Raw genomic sequence first — 15,712 nt, forward strand, 5'->3', positions numbered from 1 at the left:
ACACAGTTAATTGCCCTAGATCAGGGGTCTCCAAACGGTGGCCCGGGGGCCATCTGGCCCTTTACTTGCTTTTATCTGGCCCTTGGGGCAATATTTCATCTTCTGACATAAAAAATGGGGCACAATTTCTCCTAATGACACCAACAATGGGGCACAATTCCTCCTAATGACACCAACAATTGGGCACAGTTCCTCCTAATGACACCAACAATTGGGCACAATTCCTCCTAATGACACCAACAATTGGGCACAGTTCCTCCTAATGACACCAACAATGGGGCACAGTTCCTCCTAATGACACCAACAATGGGGCACAGTTCCTCCTAATGACACCAACAATGGGGCACAATTCCTCCTAATGACACCAACAATTGGGCACAGTTCCTCCTAATGACACCAACAATGGGGCACAATTCCTCCTAATGACACCAACAATTGGGCACAGTTCCTCCTAATGACACCAACAATGGGGCACAGTTCCTCCTAATGACACCAACAATGGGGCACAGTTCCTCCTAATGACACCAACAATGGGGCACAATTCCTCCTAACGACACCAACAATTGGGCACAGTTCCTCCTAATGACACCAACAATGGGGCACAGTTCCTCCTAATGACACCAACAATGGGGCACAATTCCTCCTAATGACACCAACAATTGGGCACAGTTCCTCCTAATGACACCAACAATTGGGCACAGTTCCTCCTAATGACACCAACAATGGGGCACAATTCCTCGTAATGACACCAACAATTGGGCACAGTTCCTCCTAATGACACCAACAATGGGGCACAATTCCTCCTAATGACACCAACAATTGGGCACAGTTCCTCCTAATGACACCAACAATGGGGCACAATTCCTCGTAATGACACCAACAATTGGGCACAGTTCCTCCTAATGACACCAACAATGGGGCACAGTTCCTCCTAATGACACCAACAATGGGGCACAATTCCTCCTAATGACACCAACAATTGGGCACAGTTCCTCCTAATGACACCAACAATTGGGCACAGTTCCTCCTAATGACACCAACAATGGGGCACAATTCCTCGTAATGACACCAACAATTGGGCACAGTTCCTCCTAATGACACCAACAATGGGGCACAATTCCTCGTAATGACACCAACAATTGGGCACAGTTCCTCCTAATGACACCAACAATGGGGCACAGTTCCTCCTAATGACACCAACAATGGGGCACAATTCCTCCTAATGACACCAACAATTGGGCACAGTTCCTCCTAATGACACCAACAATTGGGCACAGTTCCTCCTAATGACACCAACAATGGGGCACAATTCCTCGTAATGACACCAACAATTGGGCACAGTTCCTCCTAATGACACCAACAATGGGGCACAATTCCACGTAATGACACCAACAATTGGGCACAGTTCCTCCTAATGACACCAACAATGAGGAACAATTTTCTTCTAATAACACCAACAAAGGGGCACAGTTCCTCCCAATTACACCAATGATGGGTCATTACTCCTCTCACTGACACGAAAATTGTCACTTGTTTACTGCGTCACTAGTTCCCACAAAGTGTCAGATTGTCAATCGCAATATATCAGCCCCGCTATAAGTCACTGATCTCCGACATTACTAGAAAAAAATAATAAATTCCATAAATATATCCAATAGTTAGTAGGCACAATTCATCCAATGACACCGATAATGGGGCACAATTTCTAGCAATGACTCCAATGACGGGACACAATTTCTCCTGACAACACCGATTATAGGGCAACCATTACTCCTATTGACATCAATGATGGGACACAATATCTCTTAAAGCGGTGGTTCACCCTAAATAACAACATTCTACCATAAAATCCAGCATACTAGCGTGAGCTACAGTATGCCTTTATTTATTTTTTTGGGCACCGTACTCACAGTTTAATGCCATAGTGAAGTTTCAAACTCCCCGCGGGGAATGGGCGTTCCTATGGAGAGGGAAGATGATTGACGGCCGGCTATGGCGCGTCACGATTCCCGAAAATAGCCGGAGTAGGTCTCGGCTCCTCACGGCGCCTGCGCACAGACTAAGCGCAGGCGCCGTGAAGAGCCAAGTCCTATTTCAGCTATTTCCGGAGAAGCGTGACGCGCCATAGCTGGCCGTCAATCATGTTCCCCTCTTGATAGGAACGCCCATTCCCCGCGGGGAGTCTGAAACTTCACTATGGCATTAAACTGTGAGTACAGGGACAAAAAAATAAAATAAAGGCATACTCTAGCTCGAGCTAGTATGCTTGATGGCATGCTAGGAAAAAAAAAATTTCTTAGGATGAACCCCCGCTTTAATGACACCAATTATGGGGCACAATTTCTCCCATTGACACCAAAGATGGAGCATTGTTTTTTCCCCAATGACATCAGGACCTTTTGTACTCCAAATGGCCACAGTCTGGCCCTCCTGAAGCACAGTAAACCAGGCCTTTGTTTAGAAAGTTTGGAGACACCTGGCCTAAACTTATGAAAAAAACGTAAAAAAAAAAAAAATTGGATAAGTTATGTAGCCGAAAGTCATTTTTTTTTTTTTTTTTTCAAATTTGGTCTTTTGTCAAAAAAAAATATAAAAAAATAAATAAAAAAACACGGAAAAAATAAAATAACGCAGAGGTGATCAAATACCACAGAGGAAAAAAAATACAAATTTTATTTGTGTACAGCGTTGCATGATCGTGCGGCTGTCAGCTTAAGTTACGTAGTGCACATCGTAAAAAATGGCCTGTCATGAAGGGGGGGTAAATCTTCCAGAGGTCACGTGGTTAATCAGTGATTTACCCCCCCCCCCCCTTCATGACAGGCCATTTTGTATATGTGCACTGCGTAACTTACAGTGGAAGTTCACCTAAAAATAAACTTTTAACATTGCATTTATGAGATTAATGACAATTAGAATCGGCTGTTTTTTTAAAAAAAATACGTCCGTACATACCGCATACCGTTTCCTATATGTGTTCTCACCGCCGCTTCCGGGTATGATGGCCGGGCGTTCCTAATTGATTGACAGGCATCCGACCGACGCATACAGCGCGTCACGAGATGCCGAAAGAAGCCGAACGTCGGTGCGGCTCTATACGGCGCCTGCGAACCGACGTTCGGCTTCTTTCGGCATCTCGTGACGCGCTGTATGCGTCGGTCGGATGCCTGTCAATCAATTAGGAACGCCCGGCCATCATACCCGGAAGCGGCGGTGAGAACACATATAGGAAACGGTATGCGGTATGTACGGACGTATTTTTTAAAAAAAAACAGCCGATTCTAATTGTCATTAATCTCGAAAATGCAATGTTAAAAGTTTATTTTCAGGTGAACGTCCACTTTAAGATGACAACTGCGCTTTGTTTTTTGATCACCTCTGCGTTTTATTTTTTTCCAACAAACGACCAATTTTGACATATTTTTTTTTTTTTACGTTTTTTTTTTTATAAACTAGCTCACATCTCATTGGAGTACAGGTGAGGTGGGAGGAGGGATGACACCTGCTAGGTAAGGTGGAGGGGACGGGCGGCCTTACCTTTACTTTTCTTCAGCGCAGTCTGTCAGTCCCGTCCTGGTCCCGCCTTTGAATTTGAATTGCATGCCTTACGCATGCACGCAACGGCGCCGCGCTACCCAGCCCCCAAGACAGTACCACCTGACCTGACTGAGACGCGGAGGAGGGAGGGAGGAAGGGCGTGCGTGCGTGCGTCACTGTGTGCGTGCCAAGGGGACCAGTGACAGACACTTCGGGCGCGTCGGCGCCAACCCCCCCCCCCCTCCTCTGCAGCGCCGTGCAGACGTGCTGGCTGGCTGCCTGAGCAGAGTCCCGGACACATTCCCGGCACACTCACGAGTCACCATCACAGTAAATGGACTGCGGACTGTGACGGCCGCACGGCGCCCTTCAAGTCAATGGCGCTCTGTGCGGTCGCACAACCCGCACAACGCAAAGGCCGGCCCTGTCCCTGATATACACCATGTAAAAAGAAATCAGATTGATTTAACTTGGAATGGACTTCCAGCAGAGGTAGTGAGTCAGTCAATAGTAACTGGATTTAAACATGCTTGGGACAAACATAGATCTATACTCTGACAAAATAGTGAACAAAAATAAGAAAAAAAATGCACTCACCACAAAATATAACAATATTTAAATAAAAAAGGAATAAGAGGAACCAGCAGCTATCCTAATGTCTAGGTATAATAGACATCAATAGGAGCATAAATGTATGTGTAGCGCTGCCTATACAAACATTTATACTCCGACAGGTTGATAGACCACTTGGTCTTTTCTTTGCCGTCGTTCTACTATGTTTCTACGTTAAGCTGAAACTAAACTGTATCTGAGCACCACAAACCAAAAATGCTATTTAATTTATTTTTAACACTCCCTAGCATTTCTGGCCGTGGCCATCTTAAGTAAGAGCAGGTGATTCATGAGACAGGAGGGTTTGTATAGCTAAGAAAATCCCTCCTCCTCTCCTGAAGACTTCTGGGATGTATGACATCATTTGCCTAGGTCTGGAAACCAGAAAGTAACTGCAGAAATGTAAAAAAAAGGTTTAACACAAGTAAATATAATATACTGTACCTTCCGATCTATTTGCTAATGCTTGTAACATAAGGATTAAAAATAGTCAATGTTGATTGAGAGAGTAAAGTTACACTTTAACCCCTTAATGCCCACCGCACGACTATATACGTCCGCAAAATGTCACGGACAGGCAGAAGGGCGTATATATACGTCCTTGCCTTCTAGCGGGTGGGGGGTCCGATCGTGACCCCCCCCCCCACTGCGTACGGCGGGCGAATTCCCTCGGGGAGCGATCCGGGACGACGGCGCGGCTATTCGTTTATAGCCGCTCCCCGGAGCTGAAGAACGGGGAGAGCCGTATGTAAACACGGCTTCCCCGTGCTTCACTGTGGCGGCGTATCGATCGAGTGATCCTTTTTATAAGGGAGACTAGATCGATGATGTCAGTCCTACAGCCACAACCCCCTACAGTTGTAAACACACACTAGGTGAACCCTAACTCCTACAGCTCCCACTATGGTTAACTCCCAAACTGCAACTGTCATTTTCACAATAAACAATGCAATTTAAATGCATTTTTTGCTGTGAAAATGACAATGGTCTCAAAAATGTGTCAAAATTGTCTGAAGTGTCCGCCATAATGTCGCAGTCACGAAAAAAATCGCTGATCGCCGCCATTAGTAGTAAAAAAAAAAAAAATAAAAAAATGCAATAAAACTATCCCCTATTTTGTAAACGCTATAAATGTTGCGCAAACCAATCGATAAACGCTTATTGCGATTTTTTTTACCAAAAATAGGTAGAAGAATACGTATCGGCCTAAACTGAGGAAATTTTTTTTTTATATATATATGTTTTTGGGGGATATTTATTATAGCAAAAAGTAAAAAATATTGCATTTTTTTCAAAATTGTCGCTCTATTTTTGTTTATAGCGCAAAAAATTAAAACCGCAGAGGTGATCAAATACCACCAAAAGAAAGCTCTATTTGTGGGGAAAAAAGGACACCAATTTTGTTTGGGAGCCACGTCGCACGACCGCGCAATTGTCTGTTAAAGCAATGCAGTGCGAATCGCAAAACCTGGCCTGGGGATTTAGCTGCCTAAAGGTCCGGGGCTTAAGTGGTTAAGTAACACTATCAATGTAGAACAATTCTTTAAAAAACAAAACTTTATTTTATGTAGAGTTTGTTATATTTGTGAATGAGGGTTGGGCATTTTTGTACTTTATATATATAAACTCTGCAGCACTGAACAGTAGTTCTAGTTTACATCTCTCAGAATCTAAGTCAGTCTTTTCCCTTTTTGAAAAAACATTATATCTCAACCTTTCTCGGGAAGGGAGGAAAAGTGGTTGCACATTGAATGTTTGCTGATGTTTTGGCTAGTCTAAAAATTCCATGTTTTGGAATGGGATGTCCATCTAGCTCATATAGATGAAGTTGTTCCACACACTTTTGGCCATATAGTATATGTCATGTAATCCTGAAAAGGGTGTAGGGTGGTTTAGGAAGCTGGGATGTTAGGAGGGAAGATGTTCCATTCAGGTACCAGAGTCTTTCAAGAGGCTGGGTCTGGTAAATGCAAGTAATCATACAGATTTCAGATTGCTTACATGTAGGAGTGCAATAACCAGTGAATACAATTATCAGAATTGTTTATTATTCAGCTAGTTGGAAAACCTTTGCAGGCCATTCCGTTTCATCTACAAAACTACGCAAGTTCTTCACTGCATATTTTGTGCCATTTTTGTATGTACAGACAGTTTAGGAGGAAAAGTTCTGTGGGTGTTTGTTATCATGGTGACAAGTTGAACTGATGCCTCACCTGTTGTCATTCTTGGTAAGGGTGCTGACAACATATGGCAACCTACTGTTAAAGGACATGACATATAATGCCACGCTAGAACACAATGCATGCTTTGGTACAGATCAAGAACAATCAGCTGTCCTAGAAGCTATCAAATTGATCCTATAACTATGGAACTTTGTAGTAATGAGTATTATTATCCTGTAAGTAGGAACCTAGTAAAACAATATATTGAGATGTAGGACATTTGGTTAAACAGATCACAAATTCTAGCGTTTATTGATCAGACCAAACAATGGACTTTCATCATGTAACATGCAGTAGCCATGTGTCTGGCCCTTCTTGACTTGAAAAACTGATAACATTGGAATCAAACCCCCTCCTAATGGGTGGTGAATCATTACCTGGTCAAAGTTGTATAGAGCTGCATGCAGGTTAGCCAGCATTCCTGAAGGGGGTTCATTTGTGATTTTTATAGAGTTCTCCAGTATTCCTTGGGGAATTATATGTTGATCTGGGGTAGAAGCTGGCTCAGCACTGATGAAGATCCTGTAGTCCTCATGACTTCCTGTGCTATATTTTTCAAGAAGTCTCTCCAATGTCGCTAGCCACTTGGCCACTAAGTGGACATTCTATCAACCAGATAATAAGACAAATACATAAATAGATTTACTATTAAATATATATATATATATATATATATATATATATACAGTACAGACCAAAAGTTTGGACACACCTTCTCATTCAAAGAGTTTTCTTTATTTTCATGACTATGAAAATTGTAGATTCACACTGAAGGCATCAAAACTATGAATTAGCACATGTGGATATTATACATAACAAAAAAGTGTGAAACAACTGAAAATATATTTCATATTCTATGTTCTTCAAAGTTGCCACCTTTTGCAGCAGACACATCTCTAGAACTGTTAAAGCGGTGGTTCCCCTAAAAATAAAATGTTAACATTGCCTTTCCCAAATAAATTACGATTAGAATCGGCTGGTTTTATTAAAAAAAAAAGCTCCATACATACCGTTTGTTAGATTCGTTCCCACCGCCACTTCCGGCGGTGGGAACTCCTATTTGATTGACAGGCATCCGACCGACACATACATCGCGTCACGAGATGCCGAAAGAAGCCGAACGTCGGTGCGGCTCTATACGGCGCATGCGCACCGACGTTCGGCTTCTTTCGGCATCTCGTGACGCGATGTATGCGTCGGTCGGATGCCTGTCAATCAATTAGGAATGCCCACCGCCAGCATCGTACCCGGAAGTGGCGGTGGGAACGAATCTAACAAACGGTATGTACGGAGCTTTTTTTTTTAATAAAACCGGCCGATTCTAATCGTAATTTATTTGGGAAAGGCAATGTTAACATTTTATTTTTAGGGGAACCACCGCTTTAAGAGGAGACTGTGTGAATCAGGCCTTCATGGTAGAATATAAGCGTTTTTAAAGGTGACCTATTTTTTTACATTAGAAATCTCAAAAATTATGGCAAATGATGAAAAACCATAAAAAAAATATAAAAAAAAATGTAATTGCTTGCATTGCAATGTGGACAATCCACAACTTGTGGCAGGTGACGTGACAAGTTACAATTCACAACTTGTGGCAAGTTACAATTCACAACTTGTGGCAAGTGGACAATCCACAACTTGTGGCAGGTGTCGTGGCAAGTGGACACTCCACAACTTGTGGCAGGTGACGTGACCAGGTGACGTGGTAAGTGGACAATCCACAACTTGTGGCAGGTGACGTGGCCAGTGGACAATCCACAACTTGTGGCAGGTGACGTGGCCAGTGGACAATCCACAACTTGTGGCAGGTGACGTGGCCAGTGGACAATCCACAACTTGTGGCAGGTGACGTGGCCAGTGAACAATCCACAACTTATGGCAGGTGATGTGGCCAGGTGACGTGGCCAGTGGACAATCCACGACTTGTGGCAGGTGGCATGGCCAGGTGATGTGACAAGTGGATAATTCACAACTTGTGGCAGGTGATGTGGCAAGTGGACAGTTCACAACTTAAGGCAGGTGACGTGGCAAGTGGACAATCTGCAGCTTGTGGCAGGTGATGTGGCAAGTGACACGCTAAATACAAGTACACTGCTGCTCTCTCAGCTGCTACTCACTCGGGTTTCACAAAATGTCTGAAATGCTTAAATAATACTGTTTTTTGAGCTTAGGGAGGGTCTTATGATGTTTCTTAACTAAACGCTTATTACCGAAAACGCGGTAAAACGCAGTGAAAATCGCAGCAAAATGTGTTCAGCAGAGTTTGCCCAGGCGTCCCGTGTGCATGGGGCCTAATACTGGATACTCTGACAATATTTTGCCTTTAGGCTTAATGTACACAGGACAGTTTACAACCTCCCCTGAACGATTTAACTTGACAGCTAGTAAATGACATTTAAAAACTTCAGTTTTTCCACGTTTACATGCTGCATTTAGCCCCATTTGCGTTTAGGAGCGTTGTAAAAAAAATTTTTTTTTTTTTTTTAAATAGTCAAAAATGTATCTACATTAAAAATGCTTATAAATGAAAGGTGGCTAAATGAGAGTTACTGCATTTACAAGCTGTTACAGGCATTTGGTGTTTCAAATGCCTCTGAACATCCGTCCTGACCGCATTGCTCAGCTTTCCACAAAATGCTTCTAAACTCAACTGCCTATAAATGACTATAAACGACCCTGTGTACATGTACTGATAAGATAACATAGAGGAGAGTTCAGGGGCAGCTGAAAAAAAACTCCCAACTGCTCCTAAACGTCCGTTTACCAGCAGCAGTGTACCTCGGCCCTCCAGCTGTGGTGAAACTACAAGTCCCATGAGACATTGCAAGACCCTGACAATTACAGGCATAACTCCTAGAGGCAGAGGCATGATGGGATTTGTAGTTGCACCACAGCTAGAGGGCAGAGGTTGCCTACCCCTGCCATACACAAGAATAGGATGGTGGCATATATGTAATAGCAACAAACAGTATTACAAGTTTATTATTTTGTTTTGTTTTCTGTACCTGTTTTGAACCAATCAGAGTTCACAGTCAGCTAAGGCAGTCACTGTATTGCACTTACCTGCAGGATTACCCAATGGCCTTGCTCTGCAGCTTTTTCCATAGTCTCTTCTGCTATCTTCTCTTGCCCCTGTCCCAGAGATATGTTATGGAATTTTCCAGAATCAATTGTGAAGCCAAGTTTTTTTCCTAAGAAATGAAATACACATTACCCAAAAGTTAGAACACAAGTCCCTTCTTAACCCTAGACACCACCAAGGTCACTCTCTTGTTATTTCTTGCCTTGACAGTACTACCTCTGCACAAACTATCCCCTCTGCAGTCTATCATGAATGCTTCTGTCATCCACCTCACCTACTGCTCTGCATTCACCACCCCTCTCTGCCAATCCCTTCACTGGCTTTTTCCCTAATCCAGAAAATACAATTCAAGAGCCTAACTACATGCAAAGTCATGCACAACTCTGACCCAAGCTACATCACCAACTTTGTCTCAAAATATCAGTAAAAACCATCTACTCCACCCCTCTCATCACCTCTTCCCATGTTCCTGACAATATTTCTCCAGAGCTCTTCCTTTGGAAATCTCTACTTCAATGTATTTGACTCTCTTTTTTTCCTATTAGGCCTCATACACACGACCGAGAATCTCGTCGTAAATGAAATGTAATTTTCCTCGACGAGGTCAGGCTTGTCGAGAATCTTGTCAAGCTTTCTTTGCATTCACACTGTCAAGACAAAATCTCGTCGTTCTCAAACGCGGTGACGTACAACACGTACGACGGCACTATAAAGGGGAAGTTCGATTCCACTGGCACAACCCTTGGGGCTGCATTTGCTAATCTCACGTTACTGCGTGTTAAGTAAAAGTTTGGTGAGAGACGATTCGCGCTATTCAGTCTGTTACAGCATGACGAATGTGCTATCTCCATTACGAACGTTACTTTTACAGAAGGTGCGCTCCCGTCTCATACTTTATTCTGAGCATGCGCGGGTTTCTAAGCATACACACGAATGTGTTTCTCGTCGTAAACCAGCCAGACGAGAAACATGACGAGGAAATTGAGACTCCCGACGAGAAAAAAGAGAACATGTTCTCTTTTTTTCTCGTCGAGATCCACAACAGTTTTCTCGACGAAAAACATACACACGACCGTTTTCCTCTGCAAAAGAGCTCTGCCACCAATTTCCTTGATGGATTTTGCCGAGGAAAACGGTCGTGTGTACGAGGCCTCAGATTATAAGCTCTCATGAGCATAGCCTCACTTTCTCTCTTGTCTTGAACTGTATTGTAAATTGTAAAGCACTGCACAAACGGTTGGCACTGTATAATAATAATAATAATACCAATGTTAAAAATGCATCAACTTAGTAGCTACAGTGCCTTGAAAAAATATTCATACACCTTGAGATTTTCCACATTTTGTCATGTTACAACTAAAAACATACCGTATTTTCCGGCGTATAAGACGACTTTCTGGATGCAAAAAAATGCATCCAAAGTCGGGGGTCGTCTTATACGCCGGGTACAGTCTCAGTACTCACTTTTTTTCCCCAGCGCTGACAGTGTCCCATGCTGCGATCGCGATCGTGAATGATTTCAAAGCCGCGCCTTCACTGCAGAGTGTTCTGTGATAGGATGAACAAAAATCTTCCCAGCAACGCCTCTGTTCTTTGTTCCTCCTATCACAGATGCCTTCTCATCCTCGGACGAGATGAGAAGACGTCCGTGATAGGCGGGAAACATAACAGAGGCGCTGCTGGGAAGATTTTTGTTCATCCTATCACAGAACACTCTGCAGTGAAGGCGCGGCTTTGAAATCATTCACGATCGCGATCGCAGCATGGGACACTGTCAGCGCTGGGGAAAAAAGTGAGTGTTATTGCACTGGGGGGGGGGGGGGGGCAACAAGTTCAGGCACAGTGGGGGCAAGTGATGGCAATGTGGGGGCATGTAATGGCACAATGGCAATGTGGGGGCATGTAATGGCACAATGGCAATGTAAGGGGCAAGTGATGGCAATGTGGGGGCATGTAATGGCACAATGGCAATGTGGGGGCATGTAATGGCACAATGGCAATGTGAGGGGCAAGTGATGGCAATGTGGGGGCATGTAATGGCACAATGGCAATGTGGGAGCATGTAATGGCACAATGGCAATGTGGGGGCATGTAATGGCACAGTGGCACAGTCTGGGCATGTAATGTAATGGCACAGTCTGGGCATGTAATGTAATGGCACAGTGAGTAATGTAATGGCACAGTCTGGGCATGTAATGTAATGGCACAATGAGTAATGTAATGGCACAGTCTGGGCATGTAATGTAATGGCACAGTGAGGCATGTAATGTAATGGCACAGTGAGATTTGAAAAAGCCTGTTTCTGTCAGCGGTTCTGGCTCCCCCTCAGCTTCCAGAAAGACAGTAAGAAGGGGGTAGTCTTATACAGTGAGTATATCCCAAAATCAAAATTTTTCCTGGAAAATTAGGGGGTCCTCTTATACGCCGGAAAATACTGTACATGTATTTTATTGGGATTTTATGTGATAATCCAACACAAATTAGCACATAATTGTGAAGTTGAAGGAAAATAATAAATGGTTTACAATTTTTTTACAAATTAATATCTGAAAAGTGTGGAGTGCATTTGTATTCAGCCCGACGACCCCCCCCCCCCTCGAGTCAATGCTTTGTAGAACCACCTTTCGCTGCAATTACAGCTGCAAGTCTTTTTGGGGATGTCTCTACCAGCTTTGCACATCTGGAGAGTAAACATTGTGCCCATTTTTCTTTTAAAAATAGCTCAAGCTCTGTCAGATTGGATGGAGAGCGTCTGTGAACAGCAATTTTCAAGTCTTGCCACAGATTCTCAATTGCATTTAGGTCTGGATTTTGACTGGGCCATTCTAACACATGAATATGCTTTGATCTAAACCATTCCATTATAGCTCTGGCTGCATGTTTAGGGTTACTGTCTTACTGGAAGGTGAACCTCCACCCTATTCTCAAGTCTTTTGCAGATTTTAACAGGTTTTCTTCTAAGATTGCCCTGTATTTGGCTCCATCCAACTTCTCATCAACTCTGACCAGCTTCCCTGTCCCTGCTGAAGAAAAGCTTCCCCACAACATGATGCTGCCACCACCATGTGTGGGGATGGTGTGTTCAGGGTGATGTGCAGTGTTAGTTTTCAGTCAAATTGTTTTAAGGCCAAAAAGTTCAATTTTGGTCTCATTTGACTGGAGCATCACCTTCCACATGTTTGCTGTGTCACCCACATGGCTTCTCGCAAACTGCAAATGGGACAGCATATGGCTTTCTTTCAACAATGGCTTTCTTCTTGCCACTCTTCCATAAAGGTCAGATTTGTGGAGAGCTTAACTAATAGTTGTCCTGTGGACAGATTCTCCCACCTGAGCTGTGGATCTCTGCAGCTCCTCCAGAGTTACCATGGGCCTTTTGACTGCTTCTCTGATTAACCACTTAAGGACCTTGCCTGTTTTTCAGACTCAGTGTTTACAAGATTAAAGCAGTTTTTTTTGCTAGAAAATTACTTAGAACCCCCAAAAATTATATATATTTTTTCTAACACCCTAGAGAATAAAATGGTGGTCGTTGCATTACTTTTTGTCACACCGTATTTGCGCAGCGGTCTTACAAGCGCACTTTTTTGAAAGAAATTCACTTTTTTGAATAAAAAAAGACAACAGTAAAATTAGCCCAATGTTTTTATATTGTGAAAGATAATGTTACGCCAAGTAAAATGATACCCAACATGTCACGCTTCAAGGCGACGTTTAAAATATTTTATAGGTTGCATCTTTTGAGTTACAGAGGAGGTCTAGGGCTAGAATTATTGCTCTCGTTCTAACGATTGCGGCGATACCTCACATATGCGGTTTGAACATCGTTTTCATGTATGCGTTCGCTTCTGCTCGTGAGGTCGTCGGGACGGGGTGCTTTAAAAATATTTTTTTTTGTTTTCTTATTTATTTTTACACTGTTTAAAAAAAAAATGGGTCACTTTTATTCCTATTACAAGGAATGTAAACATCCATTGTAATAGAAAAAGGCATGACAGGTCTTCTTAAATATGAGATCTGGGGTAAAAAAGACCTCAGTTCTCATATTTAGACTAAAATGCAATAAAAAAAAAAAAATTGTGATTTGAAAAAATGACAACAGAAAAATGTCTCTTTAAGAAGCATGGGCGGAAGTGACATTTTGACGTCGCTTCCGCCCTGCTATGCTATTGAGACGGGTGGGGGCCATCTTGCCCTCACTCGTATTCCAGCCTAGCAGCGAGAAGGACCCTCTCCCGCCGCCGACAACGGTGATCTTGCGGTGAATCTGCAGTGGAGACCACTGTTATCGTTTACAGGACCGCTCACAGAAAATATGGATATCTCGGTTGTGGCAGGAGCTGCTGCCATTACTTTGATATTCATCTTTAAAGTACCGATGTACATTATATGTACATGAGTGGTTGATGTTCACTTTGCCCGGCCTGTCAGTTTAGGTGGACGGCCATGTCTTGGTAGGTTTGCAGTTGTGCCATACTCTTTCCAATTTCGGATGATGGATTAAACAGTGCTCCGTGAGATGTTCAAAGTTTGGGATATATTTTTATAACCTAACCCTGCTTTAAACTTCTCCACAACTTTATCCCTGACCTGTCTGGTGTGCTCCTTGGCGCTCTCTCTGGTTCTCTTACAAACCTCTGAGGGCTTCACAGAACAGCTATATTTACAATGAGATTAAATAACGACCAGTGGGACTCTATTTACTAATTAGGTAACTTCTGAAGGTAATTGGTTCCACTACATTTTAGTTAGGGGTATCAGAGTAAAGGGGGCTGAATACAAATGCACGCCACACTTTTCAGATATTTGGAAAACCATTTATCATTTTCCTTCCACTTTACAATTATGTGCCACTTTGTGTTGGTCTATCACATAAAATCCCAATAAAATACATTTAGGTTTTTGGTTGTAACATGAGAAAATGTGGAAAATCTCAAGGGTTATGAATACTTTTTCAAAGCACTGTAAATTACAGACTCTAAAAGTCAGAATCAATGGTCACTCAGAATGTTCATGGACACATCTCTTGCTTACCTTGTCTAATGAATACTACAAGGCTTCCTCATTAAGGCAGAAAGCAATGTCCAATGTACAGTAACCAAGGGCATTCAATCAGGGAAATTTTTGTACTATCTTGGCTGACATGGTTTATTCCATATCATCACCAATTTTCAAAAGGATTACTGAATAAGCCCAGGTATGAAGTGCTGTTTTTAGGTTTGTTTACTGTGTGGTGAACAGAACCTAAATAACATGGAGCAGATCCATGTATATGAGCCCACACATACATAACTGGTATAAACGCATTGATAGCAAATGTTAATGAACACAGCAGCTAAACCCTTTTGCTATGTGAAATGGATGACATTTACCTAGAGTTTCAACATCTTTCAGTGGGTTGACACCAGGAGACAGGATGAAGAAAACAGGTGTGGCTGGACTGGTTTCCTCAAAGGATTTGGCCAGATCTGGCCTTGCCCCTTCCACGTACTTTGACCCAAGTTTCTCTTCCAGAAAATTTCTGTTGAAGTGTAAAAACCATTGTAAGAACTTCTTAACAATGAGGAAACAGAATTTAATAAAAAAAAAATAAAAAGAAAAAAAGGATAACATGACAGGTTCTGTATACATGGTATTTTAGTATAAAGCTTATTGTGGCATAAAAAAGTAATGTCTACTACCACAGGCCATGCTTAGATCTCAACAATCCAGAATCAAGCATCAGCTCCCTCTCATGGAAGTAAGAATGACTGTAAAAAAATATGCATTTTTTTTGTTCTCTTTTGTTGCAAACAGAAATTTAATCTGAATACACAAAAAATCTGCACAAAAAAACAAAAACACGAAGAAAAAAAACTAGGAATAAAGCCAAACCTGATGGCGTAGGTCATTCTGTCTGGGCGCATTGCTCTTAATATAATTAGTTTCTGTAAAGAGCTCTTGTTTTTCCACTCTTGTGGAAGTATCTCCTTTTCCGGACACTCTGACTCCACCATTTTTTTCCATCGTTTTGCTGATCCTTCTACATCTCTCTCTAATCCATTGAATTCTTCCAGTGTAGAAATCATCTGCATTAGATTAGACCGATAAGTACAGGATTCATAAATAGACACATATGACACATTTTAGAGCTTCTAAATATTGGCATAAAGAGTGTTGCTTCTAAATTCCTAATTGCACGGATTTCTAAAATATTGGAGAGTGAATTACAGTCACCCATACACATTTGCCACAGATGCTTATATTGTTTTAATATTCT

The 15,712-nt window shown here is 42.4% G+C and overlaps 1 protein-coding gene across 1 annotated transcript in view; it reads right to left on the reverse strand.

Moving 5' to 3' along the window:
- DNAH11 (dynein axonemal heavy chain 11) overlaps positions 1-15,712 on the reverse strand; it is a 376,413-nt gene that overhangs the window by 30,037 nt on the left and 330,664 nt on the right. The window contains exons 72-75 of the mRNA XM_040352802.1: positions 15,328-15,521; positions 14,826-14,974; positions 9,435-9,562; positions 6,749-6,976 (exon numbers count right to left, since the gene is read on the reverse strand). Of these exons, the coding sequence (XP_040208736.1) occupies positions 6,749-6,976; positions 9,435-9,562; positions 14,826-14,974; positions 15,328-15,521 (699 nt within the window). The remainder of the gene's footprint in view (positions 1-6,748; positions 6,977-9,434; positions 9,563-14,825; positions 14,975-15,327; positions 15,522-15,712) is intronic.

This window comes from Rana temporaria, chromosome 5, assembly GCF_905171775.1.
Source record: "Rana temporaria chromosome 5, aRanTem1.1, whole genome shotgun sequence".
NCBI lineage: Eukaryota > Metazoa > Chordata > Amphibia > Anura > Ranidae > Rana > Rana temporaria.